The sequence below is a fragment of the Dreissena polymorpha genome, chromosome 3, assembly GCF_020536995.1.
Source record: "Dreissena polymorpha isolate Duluth1 chromosome 3, UMN_Dpol_1.0, whole genome shotgun sequence".
NCBI classification, from domain to species: Eukaryota; Metazoa; Mollusca; class Bivalvia; order Myida; family Dreissenidae; genus Dreissena; species Dreissena polymorpha.
Window position 1 is genome coordinate 46,639,620 of NC_068357.1, and position 15,232 is coordinate 46,654,851.

The following is a 15,232-nucleotide window of genomic DNA, read 5'->3' on the forward strand; positions in this document are numbered from 1 at the left end:
GAATTATTATATTCATTTTATATCAAATGAATGATTGAATTCATTCGAAATCAAATGAATGATTGAATTCATTCTAAATCAAACAATGATTGAATTCATTCTAAATTTAATTATTGATTGAATTCGTTCTAAATCAAAAAAAATGAATGATGAGGAGCAGGCTTTGCTAATGTCAGTTTCAAACTCGTGCATGTATATCAATATCTTACCTTTTTGCATTTTGCAGAATCATCCACAATAGGTGCCAGTAAGCGAATAGCCTTCATGTTTGACTCGACCCTTACGGCGTTCCTCATGATGGGAAACCTTTCACCGGGCCTGAAAAGCCACGCTGTTACAATGTTCGAGGTTGGAAAACTTAGCGACGAAAGTTTGGACAGCTTCCTCTCTGAGCTGGAAAAGGTTGGTATATTCGAAAATTTGCAAGCGAACGAGAGGCTTCAGGCAGTTTTGAAGAACTGCTTGTTTAACTCCGCCATGACACAACTTATAAAGGTCCTCAAGTTTTCAAATGGGTTGTGATTGTGTCTGTTTTGGTACATCTTTGGATGAATTTATAATTGCTGAATCGCACATTGGCCGATTTTTAAAAATAATGCGTAAAATGTTGAAAAAACATATAAAACCTAATAACCCTGTAAAATTATCCGTCGAATTTCAAAATATCCGGGCCTGAGCGCCACCTCGGAAGTAGCATTGGCTCATTTATTAATAAAAAAAGAGGTGGCACGCGTGATTAACGGCCGTGCATAGGTAAGATCAGTTGTAGGGTTACATTCCATGAGGAATGGCAATTTATAAAATTTAAAAGGCCTTAAATAAAGAAAAAAGACTATTGGCACAGCCTTATCAGGATAGACACTTTCCGCCTTTATAAATTTATTTTTTTTAAACAGAAAATGTTCTAAACAAAAATAAAATCTAGTTGGGCAGTGTCTACCCTGGTAAGCCTGTGTGGCCTGCACAGGCTAATCTGGAATGATACTGTAAGCACATGGCTGCATTAAGCTCCATTTTCCTAGAGCCCTGCTCATTTTAATTAACCATTTCATCCAGGTAGGTTTTGAGGCAGAGGGTGAAGCAAGGAGGTATTTTGTTCACGCTCAGTTGCTGCGTAACACAGTACGCTTTCTACGCTACAACCGCAGCCTCTGTCCGGATCAAGAGTCAGGCTCAGCAGTGGACCTTCTACGCTGCGAGAGCCTGCTCAGTTTAGATGCTTCAACACGATCTCGGGTGCTGAACAAAAACTACAAGTAAGAGTTATTGCCCTTTGTTGTTGTTGTATGATGTAATTACAAATAAGTGATAACAGGCAAAACCTTTCAAATAACCTTTTGTTTAGTTTTGCACCCAACATTAAACAACATTCTATTAGGAGCGGGATAACAATTTAACAAATTTTCTTGTTTTTAGCTCACCTGATTGCTCAGGTGAGCTTTTGTGATCAGTCTTTGTCCGTCGTCTGTCCGTCCTTCCGTCATCCACAATTGGTTTGTAAACACTCTAGAGGCCACATTTCTTGTCCAATCTTAATGAAACTTGGTCAGGATATTTGTCATAATGATACCTCGATCGAGTTCGAAACTGGGTCATGCTTGGTCAAACACTAGGTCACTAGGTCAAAAAAAAGAAAAACCTTGTAAACACTGTAGAAGTCACATTTTATGCCCAATCTTCATGTAACTTTGTCAAAATGTTTGTCTTAATGATATCTTGGTTGAGTTCAAAAGTGGTTCTGATCCGTTGAAAAACATGGCCGCCAGTGGGCGGGGAAGTTTTCCTAATTTGGCTCTAGAGAAACCTTGTAAATACTCTAGAAGTCACAATTTTTGCCCAATCATCATGAAAGTTGGTCAAACATTGGTTCAATTGATGTTTCGGACGAGTTCGAAAATGGTTGAGATCGGTGAAAAAACATGGCCGCCAGTGGGCGGCGCATTTTTCTCTATAGGTATATAGTGGCAGATTTCCCTATTTGGCTATAGAGAAACCTTGTTAACACTCTAGAAGTCATAATTTTTGCCCAATCATCATGAAAGTTGGTCAAAACATTGGTTTTATTGATATCTCGGACGACTTTGGGTGGGACATTTTTCTCTATATGTATATGGTGAAAACATGTGAACACAGTAGAAGTCACATTTTTGGCCCAATTTTCATGAAATTTGCTCAGAACATTTGTTTCCTTGATACGAGAGTTGAGTTCAAAAATGGTTCCGGTCAGTTGAATAACATGGCTGCTGGGAGGGGGGCAGTTTTCTCATTATGCCCCCCCCCCCCCCCCACTTTCGAAGAAGAGGGGGTATATTGTTTTGCTTATGTCGGTCCGTCCGTCCACCAGATGGTTTCCGGATGATAACTCAAGAGCGATTATGCCAAGGATCATGAAACTTTATACATTGGTACATTGATCATGACTCCCAGATGACTCCTATTGATTTTGAGGTCACTAGGTCAAAGGTCAAGGTCACGATAACCCGAAATAGTAAAATGGTTTCCGGATGATAACTCAAGAACACTTATGCCTAGGATCATGAAACTTCATAGATACATTGATCATGACTCACAGATGATCCCTATTGATTTTCAGGTCACTAGGTCAAAGGTCAAGGTCACGGTGACCCAAAGCAGTAAAATGGTTTCCAGATAATAACTAAAGAACGCTTATGCCTAGGATCATGAAACTTCATAGCCACATTGATCATGACTCGCAGATAACCCCTATTGATTTTCAGGTCACTATGTCAAAAGTCAAGGTCACGTTTACTCGAAATAGTAAAATGGTTTCCGGATGATAACTCAAGAACGCTTCGGCCTAGGATCATGAAAATTCATAGGTACATTGATCATAACTCGTAGATGACCCCTATTTATTTTCAGGTCACTAGGTCTAAGGTCAAAGGTCAAGGTCACGATGACCCCAAATAGTAAAATGGTTTCCGTATGATAACTGAAGAACGCTTAGGCCTAGGATTATGAAACTTCATAGGTACATTGATCATGACTCGCAGATGAACCCTATTGATTTTCAGGTGTCAAGGTCACGGTGACCTGAAATAAGAAAATGGTTTCCAGAGGATAACTCAAGAGCGCTTATGCCTAGGATCATGAAACTTCATAGGTACATTGATCATGACTCAAAGATGACCCCTATTGATTTTCAGGTCACTAGGTCAAAGGTCAAGGTTGGGGTGACCTGAAATAGTAAAATGGTTTTTGGATAATACCTCAAGAACGCTTATGCCTAGGATCATGACACTACATAGGTACGATGATCATGACTCGCAGATGAACCCTATTGATTTTCAGGTGTCAAGGTCACGGCGACCTGAAATAGTAAAATGGTTTCTGGATGATAACTCAAGAACGCTTATGCCTAGGTTCATGAAACTTCATAGGTATATTGATCATGACTCGCAGATGATCCCTATTGATTATCAGGTCACTAGGTCAAAGGTCAAGGTCACAGTGCCAAATAACGTATTCACACAATGGCTGTCAAGGTCACGGTGACTCAGCTTAGAAAAATGGTTTCTGGATGATAACTCAAGAATGCTTACGCCTAGGATCATGAAACTTCATAGGTATATTGATCATGACTCGCAGATGAAATAATGATGAAACTAGACCAGGATGTTTGTCTGGACAATATCTAGGTCAAGTTTGACATTTGGTAAAGATTGAATGAACCGACTCTTCTCAGGTGAGGGAACTAGGGCCATCTTGGCCCTCTTGTTTAAGCTTAACCTTTTAATAACTTGGATATACTACGCATGAAGCCCAGAGTCCATTGGAGCCAATGTGTTGAGTAATTGTCTCTAAGGTAAGCTTGTGAGATAAATTTCGTAGAATAAGTATGCATGCCCATCCAACCCTCCGGTAAACAGAATTTTCCGCCGCTGCAACAGGAAGGCAAATACATATAAACAAGACATGTATGACAAATAAACATTTTGGAATTTATAACAATCATTCCTAATATAAAACAATCAAGTATAATTGTAGAATAACATGACAGTACAACCATGATTTGTAGACATCACTTCTATGTTGTATCCTTAAATGGTGTTTTCAAGGCCAGGTGAAAAACCAGAGATAAAACTTCATTGGAAAACCAATATAAAATAACTCTGGAAATTTGTAGCTGAAAACAAACAATATTAACATGTAACTGTGGACATTGTGGAACTCAGACATAACTGGTCATTGTAAACAATTTAGTAATGTGGTTCGAATTTCAAAAAGTAAAAGTTTACTGATCGAGGTCTAGCGTAGGACTGACCAAACAATTAAAACCACATGCACATTTCCGCCTATGTTCACCTGAGTGACTTAACTGACGTGAAAATGTATATTATGGACAGAATGCCATAGTGGGCAATAGAGAACTGCCTGGAAACAGATATGGCAAGAATGAAATGAGAACACTGAGTTCAGCAGTTCATTGATCACTTCAAGCAATGAAGAAGTTCCAAGCACTGTGCCATACTGCCCGTTGAGATGCGTCCCTTCTATACCGGACCGAACGGTGGACCCATAACGATCTTGTGAGAAGATGTGCTTGCCCCGGCACCGCGATGCGATTGGATGTCAGCCACCAGAGTTGAGGAGCCCGCCAGGAGCCGGTGGATATTAACTGGAAATAAAATAACTGGCCGGCAGTATCATAGAACCAAATTTGTGAGGAGGTTGCCGGGCCCCAGTGCCAATATGTGCTTGGATGTACATTAACTGGAAATAAAGAACTTTTTGGCAGAAGCATATAACCAAAAAACCTTAAATCGTATAACCATAAGATATGGTAATAAATTGAATTTGTGCATTAAAAGACCAGTTACGATGTTATTCAGGTTGCGGTGCTTGTTCTAAAAAAAGTAACTTAATGGAAAAACGAAACTCTTGTTCCTAAAATATTTTTAAAATTCTATTGAAGAATACACGGCTTATAAAACATTTGATAAAGCTACTATTAATCCATAAGCAAACTAATATAATTGTGTTTTACGTTATTAAAAAGCATAGCATCACCCTGAAATAAACAGGACACCGGAAAATAAGCGGAAATCATCAGAATGATCGTCATAATAGTCTTGGATAACCATCAAATAAATTACAACTTCTAAAACATCAACTTTCTAGCAGTTCTTGAAGGTATTTCATTAAAGACACGATACAATGAGGAGGACCCATACAATGAGAGTAGGGGAAACTGTGTGTGTAAAACACTTTTATCTAGTGCGCTGGCTTTGCCAAAATAGCCTTGACCTCCAGAAGAGTTTTTGGTTGTTTTACAGAAGGAATGTGTGAGATATAGGAGACGTCCAGTTACTGATACAACCCCGGATCTTTTTGAGACACCTAGTATACAGGGTGTCATTGAAACTAGGGAATTTACCTTGCTTTTTTTGATAAAAATAATCTATTACACTTGGCTAGTTTTAAAAGTGTTATAAATAAAATAAAATAAAATTATCTCAATGATTAATCATCCAACTGCTTGGAAGCCTGATAGAAAAAAGCATTCAACTTCTCGGAAGCCTTATGAAATACCCTTAGAAAAATGCACCTTGGTTTAAAAGTCTCGTATGGACGACAAGTTAGAAGGTTTTCATTCGTTATTGTCAAATTATATCTGCTTAAGGGAAGCAATCCATTTCAGCTTGCTGGTTTCCATGGCGCCTCTAAGCTACGAGATTCAACCAGTTTCCAGTTGCACACCACATCACTTGGGGCCAGCCATCCCTGAGGTAACATTCCACCATGTGTATGAAAAGTAACAAAATCTGCTGGTTTTATCCATCACCTGCCAATCCTAGGATTTCATTCCACCATTTAAAAAAAATCGAGGTAATTAAAAAAAATATATTGAAAGATATCGATTAACCTTGTATCCTCTTTGATCAGCTGTTCCTGAGGTTACACTGTACTAAAAGAAATCTCTTCTAAACGAAAATCCAGTTTAAGTGGAAAGTGTGTTCCTTTATTAGACTGTAGATTGCAATCTAGCTAATCTGTGACAACGAATTTCCCAGTAATTCATTTTGTTGTTTTTCTGCTTGTAGGTAAATTCAGTTTGGTTCAAGTTGTATATCTACAGCCTGACAAAGTCTGGGCCTCCATCTCTGCTACTGGTCAAGGGAACAAAACTCCGTAGACTGCCTAAAATATTTCTAGTAAGTAAGGCAAGCTATTTATATCATACATTTTCAAAGAATTTCATGCCTTGTCACATAATTTCTTAATTTTCCTACCCAATTTATCTTTCAAGAAGTACTTTCCAGAAATGTGTACTATTTTTACATAAAATTGTGATTTTATTATTTTCTGAATGCCTTTAAATTATTTATGACGCTTGAATAAATTATTTGCAATATAACACAAATGCAGAATGCACTTAAATAATAAATTGGCATCATACTATTTATATATATATATATAAATAAATATATATTGATGATTTACATTGATAAATGTTTAATTACTGAATTTGTTGATTTTTGTAACATGATACTTAAATTCTACAGAAAATGTACAATATTATATTCAACTACTAAATAAACAAAATAAAAATTAGTTCTGATTCAGATCGGTGTATATTGAAATTTAATGTTTATTACAAGTGCAAAATAGCTATCAGCCTATCACATCACGCTAGGTTGGATATTAGCCTTAAATAATTGATTTTCAGCTGCCAATATACATGTTTAGCTCAACTTTGCACTGAATATTCCAATCTATACTCAGTTGTTGTTTTTTTTGTTCAATTTTGGGTCCGGTAGGGGGACCCCTTCCCAATTGAAAAAAGTTAATATTTTTCCCAAATGGGACCTAAAAGATCCCAATGGAAGGTTTCAACAAAATATGTTTTTGTTTAATAAGTCTTATAATGTCATTCATCTCCAAATCCAGCTATATAAGTTGAACGTTAGGAAATAATAATATTGAAATTGCTTTTATTATCAATTTTTAAGTATTTGTAAGCATAAAATCAACAATAATGATTTCCCTATTAGTCAAAAGGACGCGATTTTTTCCCAATCAAAAGGGGGTACCCGGCCCAATTCCCGAAATTGTGGGGAAAAAAACACTGATACTTCTCATGTCGCCATCAGCTTACGTGTAATGCTCTTGTCTAGGCAAACCTTTGACATCTCCATAATACTGTATTTACTCCAGGGCTCAAAGCCACCAACGTTTTAAGTCTAAATTATAGACTTAGACATGGGAAATGAATCAAAATATGGTTTTATCCATAATTCGTATCATAAAACAATCACATTTAATATAAAGAGAACTACACTTTTCATTCATTTAAAATGATTGGATTTTTCTAGAAAATTGATTGTCAAATTTTGGGAAATATACGATTGAGTTTGTAATTTAGATTTTAGATATTTTTGACTACGGGCCCATGTATTCGATGGAAACTTCATACATGTGTTGGGGATCATTGTTTGTGATCTCTGACCAAGTTCCATAACTCAGACATGCAATCAAACTGCATCTTTTTATACCATAAAAATTGGTGAAGGATAAAGTGCTATATATAACTTAATATCACAGTTTCTACTACTAGTATTAAAATGAAACTTCAAACACATGTTTGTAGTCGTTGTGTGAGGGCACTGACCAAGTTCCAAATCTTAGACATGATATTTTGTACTTTGAAAATTTGTGTTATCCCCAACAAAGGCAGAGGGATATAGAATTTGCTTTTTCTGTCAGTCTGTCCTTCATTCTGTCCAACCGTCTGTCACAAAATTTTGAAATTGGCAAGGGGTATCAATTCAAAGAATTTGCTTGTTTGCATTAGCTTGAAACTACATTGTACTGTATTCCTTTATAGCTTTTACATCTATGGAAATAAAATTTGTTCAGGGTCATTTTGAAAGTTCACTGACAAAGATCTATAATTGTGATATGCGTTTTAGCAGGATTATGCCCCATGGCTTACTTATTTATTGATTGTTTATTGTCACTTAATCCATTGCAGGAATATGACCGGTTGCTAGTGACGACGTGGGGTCATGACCCGAGTGTAATCAGTACTTCTAATATTCTCCTCACATTGAATGATGCTCTCTCACATTCCGCTGTGTTCGTTCAGGTAGGCTTTTGTCTGTTTAAAAACTAATAAAATAGAATATTTACAGCGATTTTTTTCATTCTTTATAAAGTACTGGAAATCGGAACTTCCACTATAGGGATAAAACTACAAAGTTCCCAATTGCTGTTTAAAAAATCTCATCTGAAGGTTTCCGAACAAAATTATAAAAAAAAAATAATAAAATGCAAAATTTAGTTAATTTCCCTTTGCATCTCAATGGCTTTAACCTAAGTATATATAATGACATTTTGACAACACTTAGTTATCATTTTTAAAGTATTTGTGAGCAAAAAATAAATACACCAATTTCACAATTTGAAGACTTAACGATGAGTATTTTCCTAATATCATGGTTTTGGGTACTAATTTTTTCCAGCCAGTTGGGCTGGTACCGGTTCTTTTCCCAATTGTGCAAAATAAATAATTGCTGAATTAGTCCCAAAATGTTGTGTTCTTTTTCCTCTTTAACTACTTGGTTGAGCTGGCTCACACTTTCACAGTTTAATTAACTTAATGAACCTAATGTGTAGTAAAGAAAGGAAGTATGACTGCAACCAGTTTTATATGAATTATGGCCCTTAGTCTTTGTGTCAACTGTTTGATATATAGCAAATTAGTTTGTGTCCAAACATGTGTTGTGGGGGTGTCAGTGTCTGTGACATATTTCTTGTTCTTTTTGACCGAAGGACAAGTGGGGAAAAACATTACCTGCAAAGTTGGATGTCTTTTCAATGCAACTTAACTATAAATACGTATCGTTGATTTTTTAACAAATAAAAACCAATTGTTTGTCTTTCTTAACTTTCTGGCTTTTTCTGTATTTTTCAGGCTCATGGGTGGAAGTCTGATGGTAGAATAGTACATGTCCCTTTCCCCCTAGATAGTAACACAGGTACCCAGTATTTATTTGCATTATGATTACACTTAGTGTTAATCTTAATCTTGGATTCAGTATTGACTGTTAAGAAATGAAAATCCAAAGCTGCAACAGAGTTTTATGTGTCAGTGCTTTAGTTGGAATAAATTATGAGGAAAGACAAAATATTAATATCAAATGATGGTTTCATTTCTATTTTAGGTCCATTTATAAAGGGCCACTACCAAAACCATTGTGCAATAGAAGCGTTACAGTCCCATATTGACTTAAATCACCAGTGTGGCTTTATCACATTGCTGAACACTGGTCGGGAGTCAAAGACAATATGGAAACACGAGGAAGAAGATGAAGAATTGAACTTTAATTCAAATAACTCACACTCAATGACAGGCAGTGTTGTTTCCTCTGATAGTAACAGCCATATTTTGGATGAGCCAGTCAATGGTGTGAAAGATAAGCTCTCAGCGGCCATGTTGGCATCAGAAATTGACCTCCTAGAGGAAAGTGATGGCAAGGGAGATAATTCAGAAAGTGTTGCTGCAAAACCAACCAGTCTGGAACTGAAAAAATCAGTAAATGAACTTCAAACCAGTCTAGTGGAAAGTGAATGGGCTCTATTGGACTGTTATTTTGGAATTCCACTATTTGATCCCACCATCAATAAGGAAATTTGTGAGCGGGTAGTGTCTCAAAAGTTATTTCATTCAAGCAGGTGGGTATTTGTTTTAGGTAGTTGGTTTTTGATTCCCCATGACAGAATAATTTAAGAAATAAGAAAATGTGAAGTGTTTCTGGTAAAACAAACCTTCATTATGAAAACCCCTGACCCTACAGGTTTTATGGACAAAAATGTTCCTTGAAGTCGTAATGTTTTATCACCCCCCCCCCCTTTTTGAATGAGGTGGCAGAAAGCGGTCATGTTGCCATGTCTGCTGTCTGTGTGAAAATTTCTATCTACCCCATAACTTTGCCTTTTATGGATGGATAGTAAAATAACTGCACAAATGTAAACAATCATAAGATGACATGTGGCCTGTTACACCTGTCTCGCTACCTTTAAGGTCAAGGTAACACCTAGAGGTCAAATGTCAACTGAGGCCAAACAACATATTGATAATTCCTGTCTGACCCATAAATTTGAGATATATTGATGGATTTTAAAATAACTTGGCACAAATATAAACCAGCTTAAGACAATGTTTCAAGTGTAATACCTGTCTCCCTACCTCAAAGGTTAAGGTCATGTAGAGATACAAAGTCAGATTTGGATATTAAACAGCTTTAAAATACAGTAATTTTATCATTCATCATGCAAGTTTGAAATAATGTTTCACAAGATACCACCATTACTGCATTAGGAGATGGAATTTTGTGTGTCTCTTCACCTTACCTAAGAGGCCAAGGTCACAATTGAAGTCTACAGTCAAATTAAGCCATGCAACAGTTTTTTTCTACTTGATCATTTTCATCAGATAGTAGCAGCATCTGTTTTTTTAGAGTGAATCAGCATTAACGCTTTCCCACTCAAAAGCAAAATGAAAATGGCTGTGTGCAAACAGCATAAAATCAGAACAGCCTGTGAGTAACTCAAAGTCTGTTCAGGTTTTATGCTGTTTGCTACTCATCAGTAACGAAGGGTTGGAAATAAAGCCTTGAAAACTTGAATTTAGTAAGAAAGGTATTTAATTAAATTTAACTTTTTATGGGACTACAAATGTGTCAAAATCCGTATCTTGGTGGGAAAGGGTTAATAAGGTAATCTGTGTTGAAAAGGCACTTCATGTAAACAGAGTATTATAGTGCTCTACATGAATTACTGGTATTTTGGTCAAGCAATAGTTTTTCCTATTTCTAGCACTGAAAAATGTGTGACCATCCCAACATGTTTAGACCATCATTTTAATTTTTTCTCAAATTGTCTGACATTCAAAAGCAAAACTAACTAAACCATCTTAACATGGTTAGTGAAAAGTTTCACATTATGCCATTAGGTATTAGTTTTCTGCTTATAAATAAAAAATTATTTATTAAAAAACAAAACTGTCCACGTGTCAACAATTGTGATTCCCCTGACAACCTGCAATAGGTTACATGTGTACTGTTTATTATAAAAATAAGGAATAATGTGTAGTTATCTGCTATCTTTTGTGTCTGTTTTTGACGATGAGCTGTATATGCTGAAGTTGCAAATAAACTGTCTGTTCTGTTCTGTTCTGTTTTCCAGTCTAGAGGAGTTGTTGAATGCAAGCAGGAAAGTTGCCCTTCGACTTTTGAGTTTTATTGCAAAGCAGCAGGTAAAAGTTGTTATCACCTATTTTAAGACGATTCTCAGTTATATTTGAAAGTTATCTAATTGCTAGAAAGTTATCTAATTGTTAGAAAGTTATCTAATTGTTAGAAAGTTATCTAATTGTTAGAAAGTTATCTAATTGTTAGAAAGTTATCTAATTATCACAAAATTATTTAATTGACCTGTGCTCTGAGAAAACGGTACTTACATCATGTTACATGTACTGCATGTGCTTCAAGACGGTACTTACATGTACTGCATGTGCTTCAAGACGGTACTTACATGTACTGCATGTGCTTCAAGTGTCGTCCCAGACTTTGTTTTCAAGTAGTCTCTTAGTGAAAACCCAGTTTAATGTTGTGTTGTCCCTGATTAGCCTGTGCAAAGTGCACAGGTATATGAGGGACACAATTTAATGCACATGCATTAAGAATGTTTTCCCAGAATGAAACTCAATTTGATTTTGGAAAATTGGAATGTTTTGTGTGTGGGTTTTTTTCAATGATAAATTTCATACAAATATCACTCAGAATCTCACATAACATAAGGGCAGAAGGTGTGTCAATATTGAGGCCCCTGTTACATCATATCACTGTTATGTCCTATAAATGGATAAATAACAACTGAAAATTAAAAAAATGAAACCAAATCAGCATGAGACATGCAAAACAAAAAATGCAATAACGTAATCAATGATCTCATGAAGTTAAAACACGGTTTATATTTGAACACAGTCCTCATTTATGCTGTGACATGTCACATAAAATGCAATTCACAAATCAGATATGATTAGCAAACTATTGTTAGAATCACCCATGTTGTCCCTTTTTCAGGACACATCAGGTGCTTTAGACCCTGCAGACCCGTACAGTGTTCAGAGGGACCCCTTCGTCCCCTACCCGACCCAGTGTCTAGTGTTCAGTGAAGGGCAGCTTCGGACATGGGATTCAAGATAGGGCTTCTGTGATTAACAAAATCAGCATCTGCCTATATTTACTGTTAACCATCAAGTAGGTTTTACCCAGGAAATGGACTCAATAGAGTGTTTCAATAAGCTGTAAGCATTTGATACAATCAAGCTAAAATAAATTGGATAAAATTGAATTGAACTAAAGTATAAATAAGCAGCAGTAAAATTTAGACTGCTTTCTGTCATTTGCAAAAGCGAGATTAGAAGTAACAAAGGTTTATTGCAACTGTAAGCTAGAAGTGTTTAGTAATAATGTTTTACTGTTTACTGTCGAATGCAGAATTTAAATGTTTTGAATGTTAACTGCAAACTGCACATGCTATTTTGAAATGAAACTTGACGCATTTAACCCCATTTTCCTTCAGCTAGGCAATATATGTATAAATATGTAAATGTATGCACACGATAATGTCAGTTTGTTTGAGTGATGATCAATAATAATAATTGTAATGAATTTGGATGATATATTCCATGCTTTCAGATGAAAGTGTCAGTAGTAGTACAAGTAAATAAGGTTAAATAATACAATTTCTTTATTTAAAAGACGCTTGTTAGTCCCCTACTGGTTTCACCGGAGGGGACTTATGGTTTGCGCTCTGTGCGTCTGTCTGTCTGTCCGTCTGACACACTTTTCTGGATCCTGCAATAACTTTCAAAGTTCATTATATTTTTTAATGAAACTTAAAACATGGGTAGATGGCAATATGGACATTATGCATGTCATTTTGTTTTGTTCCTACGTCAAAAATTCTGGTTGCTATGGCAACAAATAGACTAGAAATACTGCTGGAAATGGTGGTTTTCCGGATCCTGCGATAACTTTAACAGTTCTTAATATTTTTTCATGAAACTTGAAACATGGATAGATGGCAATATGGACATTATGCACGTCATTTTGTTTTGTTCCTATGTCAAAAATTCTGGTTGCTATGGCAACAAATATAAAAAATATATATATTTCTGACAATGGTGGAGCCGGTAGGGGACTTGTATTGCTTGACAATAGTCTTGTTATTAAAGCAGTTCAAAGATTCAACATAACTATTGTGTCTATTTTTGCAGAATTAGATTTTAATCATTGTCGGGTTGAATGCAAAAGTATTGTAACTGATGAAGCCATGTAAATCACATACACTAGTTCTAGATTCAGCCTTTGAGAGCTTTCGAGGATAATGCAAACATGATCTTTTAATAATGCATTCTTCTTTGAAGAATGATCTGTGCTTGGGACCAAAAGATTTAGAATAGTGTTCAAGTATGGAGCTGCTATCAAAATGATAGACTGTTCTTGTTTGTACAGACTGTTCTTGTTTGTACAATGATAGACTGTTCTTGTTTGTACAATGATAGACTGTTCTTGTTTGTACAATGATAGACTGTTCTTGTTTGTACAATGATAGACTGTTCTTGTTTGTACAATGATAGACTGTTCTTGTTTTTACAATGATAGAATGTTCTTGTTTGAACAGACTGTTCTTGTTTGTACAATGATAGACTGTTCTTGTTTGTACTTTTTAATGTATTGTTAACCAGTGATTGTTAATTGTTTACTTGTTTTACGATAGTGATATGAAATGGCGATCTGTTGGTTTAAGTAGATTTTAATTCATGAATGATCATAAAAATAAATATTTTTTATACAATCCTGCAGATATGGCTGAAAATATTTTTTTCTATGTAGTCAAAAGTTAAATAAAAACTACTGAAACCAACACATTGACTTGTTATTTTATGCTTAAAATGTTGTCTATCAGGTAGATTCCATTGTCAAAATGTTTATGTTATGAAATGTGTAAAACAGTGCAAATGAAATAAATTTTGTCTCTTTTCACCAATGATATAAAAACTATTTTTAGCTCATCTATTTTTTGAAAAAAAATTATGAGCTATTGTCATCACCTTGGCGTCGGCGTCGGTGTCGGCGTTGGCGTTGGCGTCGGCGTCCGGTTAAGTTTTGCGTTTAGGTCCACTTTTCTCAGAAAGTATCAATGCTATTGCATTCAAACTTGGTACACTTACTTACTATCATGAGGGGACTGGGCAGGCAAAGTTAGATAACTCTGGCGTGCATTTTGACAGAATTATGTGCCCTTTTTATACTTAAAAAATTGAAAATTTTGGTTAAGTTTTGCGTTTAGTTCCACTTTTCTCAGTAAGTATCAATGCTATTGCATTCAAACTTGGTACACTTACTTACTATCATGAGGGGACTGGGCAGGCAAATTTAGATAACTCTGGCATGCATTTTGACAGAATTATGTGCCCTTTTTATACTTAGAAAATTGACAATTTTGGTTAAGTTTTGTGTTTAGGTCCATTTTATTCCTTAAGCATTAAAGCTATTGCTTTCATACTTGCAACACTTACTAACTATCATAAGGGGACTGTGCAGGCAAAGTAATGTAACTCTGACTGGCATTTTGACAGAATTATGTGCCCTTTTTATACTTAGAAAATTGAAAATTTGATTAAGTTTTGTGTTTAGGTCCACTTTATTCCTACAGTATCAAAGCTATTGCTTTCATACTTGCAAGATTTATGAACTATCATAAGGGGACCGTGCAGGCAAAGTTATGTAACTCTGACTGGCATTTGAACGGAATTATGGGCCCTTTATACTTAGAAAATTGAAAATTTGGTTAAGATTTATGTTTTGGTCCACTTTACCCCTAAAGTATCATAGATATTGCTTTCATACTTGGAACACTCACAAACTATCATAAGGGTACAGTAAAAGGACAAGTTGCATAACTCTGGTTGTCATTGTTACGGAATTATGGCCCTTTTTTGACTTAGTAACTTTTAATATATGGTTAAATTTTGTGTTTCGATCCACTTTACTTCTTAAGTATCAAGGCTATTGCTTTCAAACTTCAAATACTTACATGCTATCATGAGGTTACTGTACCTGGCAACTTTAATTTTACTTTGACCTTTGAATGACCTTGACTCTCAAGGTCAAATTATTAAATTTTGCTAAAATTG

General features: G+C 35.6%; 1 protein-coding gene across 1 annotated transcript in view; it reads left to right on the forward strand.

Annotated features, from left to right (window-relative positions):
- The window catches only part of LOC127874004 (protein FAM91A1-like), a 33,692-nt gene extending 19,106 nt beyond the window's left edge, over positions 1–14,586 (forward strand). The window contains exons 12-20 of the mRNA XM_052418111.1: positions 227–402; positions 1,057–1,256; positions 5,663–5,750; positions 6,066–6,176; positions 7,997–8,110; positions 8,939–9,002; positions 9,189–9,699; positions 11,212–11,281; positions 12,111–14,586. Coding sequence (XP_052274071.1) covers positions 227–402; positions 1,057–1,256; positions 5,663–5,750; positions 6,066–6,176; positions 7,997–8,110; positions 8,939–9,002; positions 9,189–9,699; positions 11,212–11,281; positions 12,111–12,233 — 1,457 coding nt within the window. The 3' untranslated portion in view covers positions 12,234–14,586. The remainder of the gene's footprint in view (positions 1–226; positions 403–1,056; positions 1,257–5,662; positions 5,751–6,065; positions 6,177–7,996; positions 8,111–8,938; positions 9,003–9,188; positions 9,700–11,211; positions 11,282–12,110) is intronic.
- Positions 14,587–15,232: the final 646 nt, after the last annotated feature.